The sequence below is a fragment of the Eriocheir sinensis genome, chromosome 10, assembly GCF_024679095.1.
Source record: "Eriocheir sinensis breed Jianghai 21 chromosome 10, ASM2467909v1, whole genome shotgun sequence".
Lineage (NCBI taxonomy): Eukaryota > Metazoa > Arthropoda > Malacostraca > Decapoda > Varunidae > Eriocheir > Eriocheir sinensis.
This window is the reverse complement of record NC_066518.1, coordinates 13,298,048-13,312,320: the sequence shown is the minus strand read 5'-3', so window position 1 is coordinate 13,312,320 and position 14,273 is coordinate 13,298,048. Positions and strand designations below refer to the sequence as shown.

The 14,273-nt window shown below is 44.5% G+C and overlaps 1 protein-coding gene and 1 non-coding gene across 2 annotated transcripts in view; both read right to left on the bottom strand.

Moving 5' to 3' along the window:
* The window catches only part of LOC126996347 (protein O-mannosyl-transferase Tmtc3-like), a 274,512-nt gene that overhangs the window by 33,129 nt on the left and 227,110 nt on the right, over positions 1 to 14,273 (bottom strand). Inside the window, exons 10-12 of the mRNA XM_050856717.1 lie at positions 10,103 to 10,223; positions 7,056 to 7,250; positions 6,442 to 6,659 (exon numbers count right to left, since the gene is read on the bottom strand). Coding sequence (XP_050712674.1) covers positions 6,442 to 6,659; positions 7,056 to 7,250; positions 10,103 to 10,223 — 534 coding nt within the window. The remainder of the gene's footprint in view (positions 1 to 6,441; positions 6,660 to 7,055; positions 7,251 to 10,102; positions 10,224 to 14,273) is intronic.
* Positions 12,507 to 12,618, bottom strand: LOC126996712 (small nucleolar RNA SNORA23). Its single transcript, XR_007751388.1, has one exon. It is a non-coding gene; the product is annotated as a small nucleolar RNA SNORA23 (small nucleolar RNA).

Sequence of the window (14,273 nt, the reverse complement as noted above, 5' to 3'; positions counted from 1 at the left end):
CTATTTGTTCAGCCATCATTTTGCTCCTCCAAGGCCGTGTTATCCTCCTGTTAGTGTATCTAATCCTGCTTCCCCGTGTTCCCCTGACGCCAGCAGCTCACACGACTTCCAAACGCCCTCTTCCTCGCCCTGTATGAGAACTTAATCACCTCTCCTGGGAACCTTCACCCTCCTCCTCTTCTTCCTTCCTCCGGCACCACCATCCTGTACCTTACCTTGCCTTACCTCACCTCACTATCCACTTCAACAGCAGACCCTTCCTCGTCCATTCTCTATACATTTCCAACTCTTCCCTGCGCTTCCCATGCATACTGATACATCTTTAACCGCCCCTTCCTTGCCTTGCCTTCCCTTCCCTTCGTGCTGCCCCTCTCTACCGCTACCGCTACCGCCCTCCTTCATTCCTTCCTAAAGCAGCCTCCGTGGTCCGTCCCTTCCCTCTCCCCCTCCCTCTCTCTCAGCCTCTCATCCGCTCTCTTTCCGCGATATACATCCTCATCTCTCACCCTCCCTCTCCGCCCGCCCGCCTGGCACCTCCCTCCCCCTCCTTCGTCCCCCGGGCAAACAACACTCCGCCAGGGATTCACCTCGTGTGCAAATGTTTACTCCCTCCACTGTGCAGTGTCGAGTGGCTAATGACAGTATGAAAGAAGAGCAAGAAACTCTGCCAACTTGTGCTACGGAGAAGAGGAGGAGTTGGAGGAGAGGACGAGGAAAGGGACAGGAGGAGGTGTAAGAGGGGAAAGGGAAAGGAGGAAGAAGAGGAGGAGGTGGAGGAGGGGAGAAAAGAGGATAGGGAAAGGGATAAGAAGAGGAGAAGGTGCCGGAGGGGAGAAAGGGAGAAAAGGAAAAGGAAAAGGAGGAAGAGGAGGAGGAGGTGCAAGAGGGGAGGGAGAGAAAAAGGAAAGGTTAAGGAAGAAAAAAGGGGTAAGAAGAAAATGGAAGGGGTAGGGCAGAAGGAGAATGGGGAAGGAAAAGGAGAAAGTGCAGGAAAGGGGGTGAGGAGGAGAGGGAGGAAAGGAGGAGGAGGTGCAAGAGATGAGAGAAAGGCAAAGTATATAAAAGAGGAAATGCGAGGAAAGAAAATATGCGCACAGAGGAGAGGAAAAAAGGTGGATGAGGAGTTAAAAGCAGTGAAAGGTGAAATTAGGAGAGGAGGAGAGCGTAGGAAAAATGAGATGAGGAGAATGTATGAGAAAGAGAGGAGAGAGAGAGGAGGGAATAAGAGAGAGGGGAGTAAAGGACGGAGGAAGACTATGTGAAGGGCAGGAGGAGGAGTGTGTATAAGAGGAAGAGAGAAATAAAGAAGAGAATAACAGAGGAAAGTAAAGAATGGGAGACTAAGGAAAGGGGAAAAAATAAGAGGAGAGGAAATGTGAGATGAAACAAGAGAAGAGAAGGGAAGAGAGTAGAGAAGAGAGGAGAGGAGAAACGAAGAGAGGAATATGAAGCAATGGGTAGTAAAGGAGAGAGAATGAATGTAAGAGAGGATGAGAGAAGGGGGAGGAGAAAACAAAGAAAATATAAGAGAAAGGGAGAGAAGAGTAGAAACGAAAGAAGAAGAGCAAAGAAAGGAGAGGAGAAAGAAGACTACCTGACTGATTAAGGTCTTAGACGCTACAACAGAGAAAGAGAAAGAGTGAGGAGAAAGAGAGGAGGGAATGAGAAAGATACAGGAAGGAAAATAAAAATAGAACAAAGAATAGAGGGAGAGGAAAGGGGGAGGAACAAAGTTTGCGAAGAACATGAAAGTAAATGTTGTATTAAGTGGAGGAAGGATGGGAGGAGGAAGAGTAAACAAAGACAGAGAGAGAAAACGTAAAGAGAGAGAGTAAAAAAAAACGAACAGGGAAAGGGAGTTAGTTGGAAGAGCAGGAATAATAAAAGAAGGAATTATAAAAGGAGAAGAGGAGGAGGAAGGTGGAAAGGAAAAATATATTAAAATGTAACATGAAAAAAATTAGGAGATAGGAAGACACAAAGGGATGAAAGGAAATGATGAAAAAAAAAACTTACATGAGAGATGAGAACAAGAAAAAGAGGTCTCGTTTGCACGTTAACTAAGGTGGAAAAAATAATGAAACTGTAAAGAAGTGAAGTTTATCATCACAAGAAAATAACATAGACGATTGAATTTTAAAGGTTGGTTATGATAAATACAAAGGAAGGGATTAATGAACACACGCTTCCCTCAGGTAATTATAATCTCAAAGGGTGAATAAATAAAAGATCGAGCTCATTAACTAACTCCCGTGGTTGAGAACTTGCAAATAAATAGAATGAAACAAATAATGATAATAATAATAATAATTCAACCTCCCAAATAAGTGAACAATAAATACAAACAAATAATACAAAAAGATTATTTCAAGAACTGTAAAAATCCGAAATAAAAATAACAAAATAAATGAACAATAAAAACAAACAAACAAAAGAAAAAAAACCCAGATTATTTCAAGAACTGTAAAAATGCGAAATAAAAATAAGAAAACAATAATAACACCAATAACCGCCCGCTCCCCCCCCCAAAAAAAAAAAAAAAAACTTAAAAAAAAAGATAATTTCAAGAACAATCAACATACTTAAGAATCATTTGAAGCAACTGCATTTTGGTGAGTGTCAGGAATTCCTTCAACCTACGTCACCTACTTCCGATCCTGTTATGGAATTTAAGTGGGGGAGAATTTACCTCTTGACGGCCCGGCGGCACCACTGCGGTACACCCGAAATTGACCTCTCTTTAGGCCTCTCGTTCTGATTTCTTATGTTGGAGGAGCGTCTACCGGGTCTTTTTGTTCCTGTTTTTGGTTTTTGCTCTTGTCTTCCTTGCTATAAAAAAAATATGCCACGCCCCGCTGAGGAAGGCCAACGGGAGCACAGCCTCACCTCCTGCAGCTCACCGTCCCGCCCCGCCCCGCCACACCATGCTACCTACACTTCTGCCCCTTCCCTTCCTCCCTCCCTATAGCCCGGCCCTCTCAGCCCCGTCCCTCCCGGCGCCACCTGTTGCAATGGAGCCTCCGTCCCAGCCGACACATCCCATCAATTATTCAGGTGACGGCAGGGGGGCTCAAAATACACCTACCCTGCCACATAGCCCTGCCTTGTCAGCACCCCTTCCTACCTTCCCTTGCCAATATCTTTACCTTGTTAAAATCCATCCCCTTTGCCATATGCTTATCCTTGTTACACTCCCTTCCCCTACCAGTATCTTTGCACCTTCTTCCTTGCTAGAATCCTTCCCCTGCAACACTTCCTTCCTTTGGCAATTCTTATACTTTGTCACCATTCCTCCCCCGCCAAACACTCCCTTCCTTGTCAACATCCCTCCTCTGCCAAACTATCTTCCCTATAAACATCTCTCCCTTGTCAAACTTCCTTCCTTGTCAACAACCCTTCCTTGTTGCACTCAGTTCCCTAGATTCACCCCCTCCCCTCCCCTACAATACTCCCTCTTCCCCCGTCACATCCCACCCTGCCAACACCCCTATTCTGGCACACACAAACCCCTCCCCTTTCCTCTTCCTTAATCCCCAGCACCATCCTTTCCACCACGTCTTTATCCCAACCAGAACTGATCCCTCCTCTCGCCAGCAGCTACTTCATTCTTCCTCTTTTTTCTCTTAATCTGGCTACCCCGTGTCCCTTCCTCTCCTTCTTATTCTACTTAATTTTTTTTCTTCTTAATCTAGGTACTTCCTCCCTCCCTTTTTCCTTTACTTCACTTTTTTTTCTTTTTCATCTTAACCTAGCCACTCCGTCCTTTCCTTCCCCTTCCTCCTCTTCTCCCTCAACTTCATTTTTTTCTTCTTTTCTCAATCTAACCACTCCCTCCCTCCTTCCTCTCCTCCCCTTCTTCCTCTACTTCATTCTTCTTTTCATTCCTCCTCTTCTCCCTCAACTTCATTTTATTCTTATTTTCTCAATCTAACCACTCCCTCCCTCCTTCCCCTCCTCCCCTTCTTCCTCTACTTCATTCTTCTTAATGTATCCACCCCCTGCCCCCCTTCCCCCATCCTACCATCCCCCCTCCTTAGTTCCTGTCCCCCGTGGCAAGCCTTTGGACACTGCAAAAACAACAGCAACAGCAAAAAAAAAAAAAGTTTCAACACGAATAAATGTCTTTCACTCCGGTTAGACTAAAGGTTGAGTGCATTTGGACACAATATTTGCTCCTGTAATTAGTGAGAGAGACTGTTGATGTTTTTTTATCTCCTTTTTTTTTTAAAGCATTTGTAGTTTATAATGATTCTGGTTTTGATTCTATAGTCTCTCTACTCTCCTCTCTCTCTCTCTCTCTCTCTCTCTCTCTCTCTCTCTCTCTCATACACATAGCTAGCTACATCTATTCAAATCTCTTTCATACATTGCGAGATCGCAGTCTCCATGTCTCCTTTCCTGAATATTCACCTTTGCCTTTCTCACGTTATACTCCTTTACTCCTTTCACTACTTCCTTCCTGAACCCACACTTACCTCCTCCTTCTCCTCCTCCTCCTCCATCTTCTCTTTCTCCACCTCTTCCTCCGACTCGTGCAAATATCTCACATTCCCGCTAAAGTATTGAATCCTTTCATTCCTCTGTGTGTGTGTGTGTGTGTGTGTGTGTGTGTGTGTGTGTGTGTGTGTGTGTGTGTGTGTGTGTGTGTGTGTGTGTGTGTGTGTGTGTGTGTGTGTGTGTGTGTGTGTGTGTTTGTGTCTCTCTCTCCAAAGGTAGTGCGTCAGGTAGGGCAGGTGTTGGTTACTCGGCAGGTGAGGCGCAGAAGTGTTAGGGTCATGGTGTGCCAGGGACAGGTGGAAGGTTTGCTTAATTGCTTAATTCATTTCCACCTTGCACAGTTTTTTTCCTCTTTTGCTTCTTCTTTTCCTCGTGTTTTTTTTTGTCTGTTTGTCTGTCTGTCTGTCTGTCTATCTATCTATCTATCTTTCTATCTGTCTCTATCTCCTTAACTTTTTTCTTTCTCATACTTTTTTTCTCCCTTTTCACTATTTTTATCTTTAATTTCTTTCATTCGTTCATACTTTCTCTCTCTCTCTCTCTCTCTCTCTCTCTCTCTCTCTCTCTCTCGTCGGGGGCATTGGAACCCAGGGCGGGCGGATTAAGTTTTATAGCATGGCGTAAAAACGTTAAAGTCGGCGCGGATCAGCGTTAAGGGACGTCCCATTCATCTCGGGGAACGGCGCATCCATTTCCAGCGTTGTCACAGATAGCTTTTTTTTTTTTTAGAGGCACGTATAGAGTCATATTTAAAGACATTCAGGCGTGCTAAGGAATTCTGCTGCAGTACTACGTGGAGATATTTTGTGTATAACTAATTCTTTTTTTATAGTTTTGTGTGTGTGTGTGTGTTTGTGTGTATTTTGTTGTGTGTTTGTGAGGGTGGGAATGGGTGTGTGTGTGTGTATGTGTGTGTGTGTGTGGGGGGGGGGGGGTAGAGTCTGTGTGCGCATATGAAAACCTATCCACCACCACCACCACCTCATAAAACCACAAAGCAAAAGTACACACTAAATTCAATACAGGAAAAGTAAAAACACATCTTCGTATACATGTTTTACCTCTCAGTATAGTGTGGATGGATTGACTTATTCTTATACAACGCATATTAAGCCTGTATTCTTAGACGTATCGGCGTCTCAGTTCTGTTTGAAAAGTCTCTCGTACTAGAAGTTTCTTGGATTTCCGTGGAGTGTTTTGTGATGATGGTGGTGATACTTTTACAAGACTTCTGCATCTTGTATACGGGAGACTCACCCATGTAAACCCTTCCAATATTCCCTGTGGCCTTGAAAAATAGTCATAACCCGGTAGCAGCGGGGATCATGTTTGTTAATGGTCCCTCCAAGCGAGAAAAACGAGAAAAAAATCACCCCTCACACAAACCATTTCATAATATATATCAAAGCATTTGTGATCAGATTATGTATCTATTTTTTGGGGGGTTTATATTTGGCCCGTCGCTGCTACACGGTAAAGCCACAAATTTGGCCCGTCGCTGCTACACGGTAAAACCACAAATTTGGCCCGTCGCTGCTACACGGTAAATCCACAAATTTGGCCCGTCGCTGCTACACGGTAAAGCCACAAATTTGGCCCGTCGCTGCTACACGGTAAAGCCACAAATTTGGCCCGTCGCTGCTACACGGTAAAGCCACAAATTTGGCCCGTCGCTGCTACACGGTAAAGCCACAAATTTGGCCCGTCGCTGCTACACGGTAAAGCCACAAATTTGGCCCGTCGCTGCTACACGGTAAAGCCGCAAATTTGGCCCGTCGCTGCTACCGGGATAATGGGAGCCCGAGACGTTTAATAACACGACCCTTAAACCCTAACCACCACCACCACTACATAAATCAAAACAAAGAATAAGAACACACACTAAATCCAATACGGGCAAATGTTAACGTATCTCTATAGAAACGTGTCCAAACATGTACTCACCGATTCATCTTGATCAGTATGTCGCCGCGGTTGATGTAGGCCTGCGTGTAGTCCGCCCTCATACTGATGGCCTGTCGGTAGAGGGCGTCGGCCTCCTCCAGGCGGGTCTCGTTCCTGGCGATCAGGTTGGCCAGGTTGAGGAACACGTTGAGGTGGTTGGGCGCGATGCGAGCCTGATAGCTCTCTCCGGGCTTGGCCTTGGGCAGCAGGGACTTGGCCTGCCGCGAGGAGGAGGAGGAGGAGGAGGAGGAGGAGGAGGAGGAGGAGGAGGAGGAGGAAGAGGAGGAGGAGGAGGAGGAGGAGGAGGAGGAGGATAAGAGGACGCGGAGAAGATAAGGACGACGACGACGAGTGAAATGAAAAGGAGTAGGAGAAGGAGGAGGGTGAGGATGATGATGATGAGGAGGAGGATAAGAGGACGTGGATAAGATAACGACGACGACGACGACGAAGAAGGCAATGAAAAGAAAGGAAACGAAAAAAATAATTAGTTTCCCAGCACCATTAAACTAGACATTCATTGAGGCATTTAATCAGAAAACACACACACACACACACACACACACACACACACACACACACACACACACACACACACACACACACACACACACCTTGAGGTAGGCCTGTTCAGCGTCGGAGAACAGCTTGAGATTGTTGTAGGTGCGCCCAACGTTGATATGGGCGCCGATGTCGTCCTCCTGCACCGTCACCGCCGCCTGGAAGTAGCGCAGAGCCTCGGCGAAGCGACCCTGGGACTCGAGAGCGTGGCCGACGTTGTTGAAGAGCTTGGCGTTCCTTTGATTGACCTGAGGATGGGTTGGGAAAGAAAGGGAATTGAAGAACCATAACGGGAGAAAGAAAACGACATCGAACTCAGCTTAACGCACCGGCAACACATCTGAGAATGGAAGGAAGACAACACAAATAACAGATACGCCTCTCATTCCATTTTCTTTACAGGAGCAGTGCATAAAGGACCTTTTTTTCTTTCTTTATGTTTTGACCTTAAGCTGCTTCCTTAGCTGAAAAAAAAAGCTACATATATAAAAATACAATTACGTACAGATACAAATACAGATACTAATACGTGGATAAGTGAAGACGCAACACAAGAGAAGAGAGAGAAGTATAAGGGAAATAACATCGAATTCTACCAACACATAAGCTCTAAGAGTCATAGTTACTAGAGAAAATAGCATGACATTATAATATGTAGCTTATGTAATTAAAATGGTGAACAAGAATAATAGAGATGGCGAAGCAGGAAAACAACAGGACCAGATAACGTAATTTAAGAACGAAGAACAAACCAAAATACATAACTATGAAAAAAAATATGAAAAATGAGAAAAAGAAATTAAAAAATACGGAAAAAAAATTAAACAAAGTCAGCTTAATACCCGATAGACCAGAAGACATATTAAAAGAAAGAATAACAAACCAAAACACGAAAATATGAAAAAAATAATACGAAAATACCAAAGAGAAAAAGAACAACATGAAAAAGAATAAACTAAAACAACAATCGACCCCTTCCATTCCTTCCTTCCTCCCTTCCCCTCTTCACCCCAATTTAAGCGAACGAGGAGACGAGGAGGAGGAGGGTTCATGAGAAAGAGGAGGGAGAGAGAGACTGAGGAGGAGGGAGGCGAAGGTGTGTGTGTGTATGCATGTGTGTGTATGTATGTATGTGTGTGTGTGTGTGAGGCAGGTAATTGTGCTGCCCATTAAGCTGCCCCCACGTATATAAACACAAAATAAATCTCCTCTTGATATTAACTGCGCGCATTTGCTCTTTGTTACATCCATCACGGGGGTCGACAGAACTCAACGCCATCACGTCAGGAAGTCACGATTTTTGGGGCTTTTAAAACTCCCCTTCCTCTTCCTCTTCCTCGCCACGTCACCCCTTGGAATATTAAGTAATTACACGCGATAATGCTTGGGTTTAATTTTTGTTTTATTATTTTATTCACGCGATGACTGACTTCGTTCACAAGCTAGAGTGTTTTTGGCGTCACTTCCTGTTGTTGTCTTTTTCTATGCATGCGATGGGTTCCCTTCACAAATTGGATCTAGTGTTTTCGTGTCAACTTCTTCCTGGTTTGTTTTGTTTTCTTGGTTTCTTTGTGTGCGTGTATGAGCGTGTTTCGTTATCTTACGGAGAGATTAGCTTTAACGCATTTTTAAGGAAGTCCCTCTTTCACCAATGACAGCTTACTCTCACTTTCCTTTCTTCCAGCATAAGCAAGTTACTCCTTCACCAATGACAGTTTACTTCCACTTTCTTTTCTTCCAGCATAAGCAAGTTACTCCTTCACCAAAGACAGCTTACTCCCATTTCTATTCCTTCAGTTTAAGCAAGTCTCCTCCACCAATGACAACTTATTTCCATTTACTTTTCTTCCTTTTAGGCAAGTATCTTTCACCAATGCAATCTTGCTTCCCCTTTCTTCCAGTTTAAGCAAGTCTTCCACCAATGAGATTTTACTTCCATGCTTTTTTTTTTTCAGTATAATCGTCTCCTAAACCAATGCCGACTTATTCCCACTTTCTTTTCTTTCCATCTTGCTTCACTGCTAACATTTTCACACAAGAAATCACACTCAAAATCCCTTTAAATAAGTTCACTAATACCAAGATTCATTGAGGCGTCTGTACATACCCCCCTCTCCTGAAAACCTTCCCTAATTTACATATTCACATCAAATTTCCTTCACCTTATATAGACATTTCCAACACGATTTCACCTCAGACGATTCCTCCTCAATCTCGCGTTGATGAATAGCATATATAAGGATGAATACAACCGTGCACTTCGCTCTTCGTAACCTCCCCATTTTTCCAGACTTTTCCTTCGGTCATAATGCACCGCCGAAGAGCACAATTAAGATTTCGTTCAAGTTAAAGGATACAGTTCAATGGTTATTTTATGTAAAGCGAATAATACAAAGGCCCATCAAAGTCTAGGTACAGTTCTCTCTCTCTCTCTCTCTCTCTCTCTCTCTCTCTCTCTCTCTCTTCGTCACCATTCCGAACTACCACTAGAATCCCCTATCCACTTGCACCGCCGTACCTTTGACATTTCGTTCAAGTTATATAATACAGAATAGTAAATAAAATATATAAGACCTATCGATCGAACGCTAGGTATACATTTCTCCCTCCGTCATCTTTCCAAACGACCCCCAGAATTCGATCAATCCCCACGCACCGCCGTAGAGCCTCTTTGACATTTCGTTCAAGTTATACAATACAGCTCAACGGTCCGCTACCTTTTCCAGCTACCGCCATAACCCTCTCTTGTCACCTGCACCGCGTGAGAGCTAGCGAGTCAAGGTGCAGCGTCGCCAGCTCGAAGCCACACCCAGCAAAGAGCAGATCACCAGAGAGTCTTTGGGTCGTATTAAAAGACATATCGCCCCCTTAGAACACATAATTAAAGAGGCTTTCGTAGGAGTTGTGAGCATTTCCAGGGGTAGTTTTATGACCCTGGTGGTAGTTTGACCCTTCTTCTGCACCCTGAGCCAAAAAAACCCTTATTAGAACCTGGTTGATCCCCCCTTTGACCTTTAGAAATAGCTGATGTGAGAAGCGAAAGTGTCTTGTAATACCAGCCTTCGTCTACGCTGATTCTGCCCATCCTGCCCACACCCACCTTGAGGCCGGCGGTGAAGATGGTGTACTCGTCCCGCCAGTCGCCGTTCCTCACGTGGGTCTTGACGGCGTGGACGGCGAGGAGGCCAAGCAGAGCCAGCCACACGTACTTCTTGGCTTGTCTGCGGAAGAGAGGAAGGGAAAGTAAGTAAAGGTAGGCGCATACGTTATGGCTGCTCGTGGCCTCGGTGCTCATCTCCGTCGCATTGGCCTTGAGCTTGAAATGGTGAAATAGATAAGAGGGAGAATCTTTGAATAAGTTGAAGGGACTGAAATGCGATGGAGGAAAATGGGATAATTAAAATATGTATCTATACGAGATATAGGATAATGAAACAAGAGAATTAAAAAAATACACAGGAGAGGAAAAGTGAAATCGTAGAAAAAATACAAGGAAGAAAACAAAGCTAATACGATAAAAACAAAATTGCAACGGGCATGAAAGAGAATAGAAGGGGGGGAAAGAATTAAGAGCCCTAATGATTTTTTTATTTGAGTCTGTACTTTCGAGAACGAGAGAGAGAGAGAGAGAGAGAGAGAGAGAGAGAGAGAGAGAGAGAGAGAGAGAGAGAGAGAGAGAGAGAGAGAGAGAGAGAGAGAGAGAGAGAGAGAGAGAGAGAGAGAGAGAGAGAGAGAGAAGAAAAGAATATATATACTTACACCCATCAACATACACACAAACAACCTCACGCAGTCACACTAAAACTCCCCCTAACCCCCTCCCTCTCCCTACCCTCTTCCCCCTACCTAACCTCCCTCCCCCCTCACACACACAAAAAAAACCACGCAACTCTTCCTGTTTCCGTCGACCACGCGTCCCCTTAGGCAGAATCCTTAACCAGGCGGGGGATGAAAAGGAAAAACGAGAAACAGAAATAGAAACAGCACCACATTCGTCCAAAACTTGAGGGCGAGGCGAGAAAAGACTGCGGAATGAAGGGAGGATGATAAAAAGGGAGAAAGAGAGAGGGAAGGAAGGAAGGAAGGAAGGAGAGAGAGAGAGAGAGAGAGAGAGAGAGAGAGAGAGAGAGAGAGACGGGAGAAACGAGAGAGAGGTGAATGGGTTGGAAATATGAGAGAGAATGGGATTAAAGGAATGCAGTGAAGGTGAAAGCAAAGGGAGACAAGAAAAGAAGGGAGAGGAAAGAAGGAAGGAACTTGAAGGTAAGGAAGAAGTGCAGTGGGGAAGATGGTATGTATAGGAGATGAAAGGGGAGGAAAGGAAGAGAGCAAAAGGGAGAAAAGAAGGGAAAGGAGTAGAGGGAAGAAATGAAAGGATAGGAAGAAATAGAGTAGGGAAGAAGGTATGCATAGGAGACGAGAAAGATAACAGGAGAGAAAGGGAAAAAGGGGAAGGGTAATGAAGAGAAAGGGAAGGACAGGAAGAAAGGAAAAATATGAGAGAAAAAAGAAAGGGAGTGCAATTAGAGTAGAAGAAAGGAAAGAGAGAAAGTAAAGGAAATGATAAAGAAAACAAACAAAAGGAGTTGCTGAATACGAAATAACATAAAAAAGGAGGTAGAAGGAAAAATAACAGGAAAAGGAAAGAGGTGGAAACAGGAAGAAGGGGAAGAAAGGGGAGGTGAAAAGAGAGTGAGGGAGTCGGGGAGGAGGGAAGGGGAAGATAAAGATAAGGAAATGGGTCAAGAGAGGAAAAATAAAGGGGAAACAAGGAGAGAGAGAGAGAGAGAGAGAGAGAGAGAGAGAGAGAGAGAGAGAGAGAACCATCACCCAGGAATTTATGATGCAGATGCTCCTTGTCACGACACGTCCGCTCCCTTGGGACACACACACACACACACACACACACACACACACACACACACACACACAAACACACACAGGGAGCCAAAGGTGAATGGCAGCGATAAGTTCATAAAAAAAACTTTACTGACATGTCTCAAGGTTATCGCTTCTCTCTCTCTCTCTCTCTCTCTCTCTCTCTCTCTCTCTCTCAGTTGATGTCTTTTTTTTTTTTACAACAAAGGAGACAGCTCAAGGGCACAAAAAAAGGAAACAATAATAATAAAAAAAAAAGTCCGCTACTCGCTGCTCCTAAGAAGAATCAAAGGAGGTGGCCGAAAGAGGGGTCAATTTCGGGAGGAGAGGTGTCCTGATTTTAGGTGGGTTTGCCGCATCACAGCGAAAAAGCGTCAAAGCCGTTAGGAAAGCGTCGCAGTTACGTGTCTTTCGTGATCCCCATGAACACGAGAGCCACCGCAGTCACGAGGAACGGCGTGTTGTTGTTCTTTTCCTTTTTATTGTCCACACACTTTTTTTTCTGTTTTTTTCTATCTATCTTTTACTATATGTTTACCTAACGCCTTCCTTGCTGGTTGCTGTATCCTCGTCTCGTTTCTTTTGTGTGTGTATGTGTGTATGTGTGTGTGTGTGTGTGTGTGTGTGTGTGTGTGTGTGTGTGTGTATGTGTGTGTGTGTGTGTGTGTGTATGTGTGAATGAAAGACACACACACACACACACACACACACACACACACACACACACACACACACACACACACACACACACACTCACATTCTCACAGGCCACACGTCCCCTGGGTAACGCACGGGAGGATGGGGGGGAAGGGGGCACACTACGCCTCTCTCAGGGGAGCAAAACCCTGAGGAGGAGGAGGAGGAAGAGGAGGAGGAGGAGGAGGAGGAGGAGGAGGAGGAGGAGGAGGAGGAGGAGACGTGGTGGTGGATAAAAAAGAAAACATACACAGCACCTAAAATTTTGTTCCCTCGCCCACTGCTGACGAAGGCGAAGGAAGAGGAGGAGGAGGAGGAGAAGGAACAAAGGGCTGGGCCTCTCGACTCTCCATCAGTTATGCTTCCTGAGTCTGACTAGTATTTGCACCTTTATGCCTTTCCTTCTTTCCTTCCTTCCTTCCGTTCTCCTTTTCCTCCTCCTCCTCATCCTCCATTATGTGTCTTGATATAATCTTTCTTTGCTTCTTCCTTCTCCCTTCTTCTTTTCCTTTTACTTACCTTCTTCTTATTATTTTTCTTCTTCTTCCTCCTCCTTCTCCTCTTCCTCCATTATGTGTCTTGATATGTTCTTTCTTTGTTTTTTCCTTCCTGTGTTTGCTTCTTCTTTCTTTCCTTTCTTTCTCCATTTCCTCTTACGAATCTTACTTCTCTTCCTCTTCCTCCTCTTTTACTTCAATTATGTGTCTTGATATATTCTTCCTTTGCTTCTTCCTTCCTTCCTGTTTCCCTTCTCCACTCCTCCTTCTCCTTCGCTCCCTTCGTGTCTTTCTTCCTCTTTCTCTCACTCTTTCCTCCACTCCTCCACGCTTCCCTCCACTTAAGTAGGGTTGGAGGCAAAACGAACAACACGGCTGCTAATTTAATTGTTATTGGAAGCCATTGCTGGTAACACACGAGTTCCTCTTCTTTCCCTCCTTCCTTCCTTCCTCCTCCTCCTCCTTTTTCCAGTAACACTTCACTAGTTTCGGCTACATAACGCACGTACCCACGCAGAAACATTTGCACGAACACACAAACACACACACACACACACTTACACATGAAAATATCAACTGGAAACTTTAATATCGCACAACACAGGGACGCAAAAATGTAAAATACACACTCAATATATAAACATTTTCGGGCATACATTAAAAAAAAGGGCGCTCGACACGTTCATGTTAGCACGAAATTATTGTAGAAAAAAATGTAGCGTAAAAAACTGGATATTTCTTTTATATAGCAAATGAGAGAGAGAGAGAGAGAGAGAGAGAGAGAGAGAGAGAGAGAGAGAGAGAGAGAGAGAGAGAGAGAGAGAGAGAGAGAGAGAGAGAGAGAGAGAGAATATCCATCACTCTGAGGTACTTTTAAAACACAAGCAAAGAAACAAATGGTGCTGTTTTACTGACTGGCATATATTGGGAGGAGGAGGAGGAGGAGGAGGAGGAGGAAGACGGAGGCGAAGAGGAGACGAGTGCAGAAAGAGAAAAAGCAATAAGGAAAACAAATGAAAACAAAATAGGAAGAAGAGAAGAAAGGAAAAGACGGAAGACGATTTTAAGGAAGGCGACGACAGGGAAGAGACAAAAAGGAGGAGAAGGAGGAGAAGAGAAGGAGGAAGAAGAGAAAAAAAGAAAGGCACCAGGGACGAAGGAGGAAAAGAGAGATTGAGAAAGGAAAAAAAAGAGTAGAGA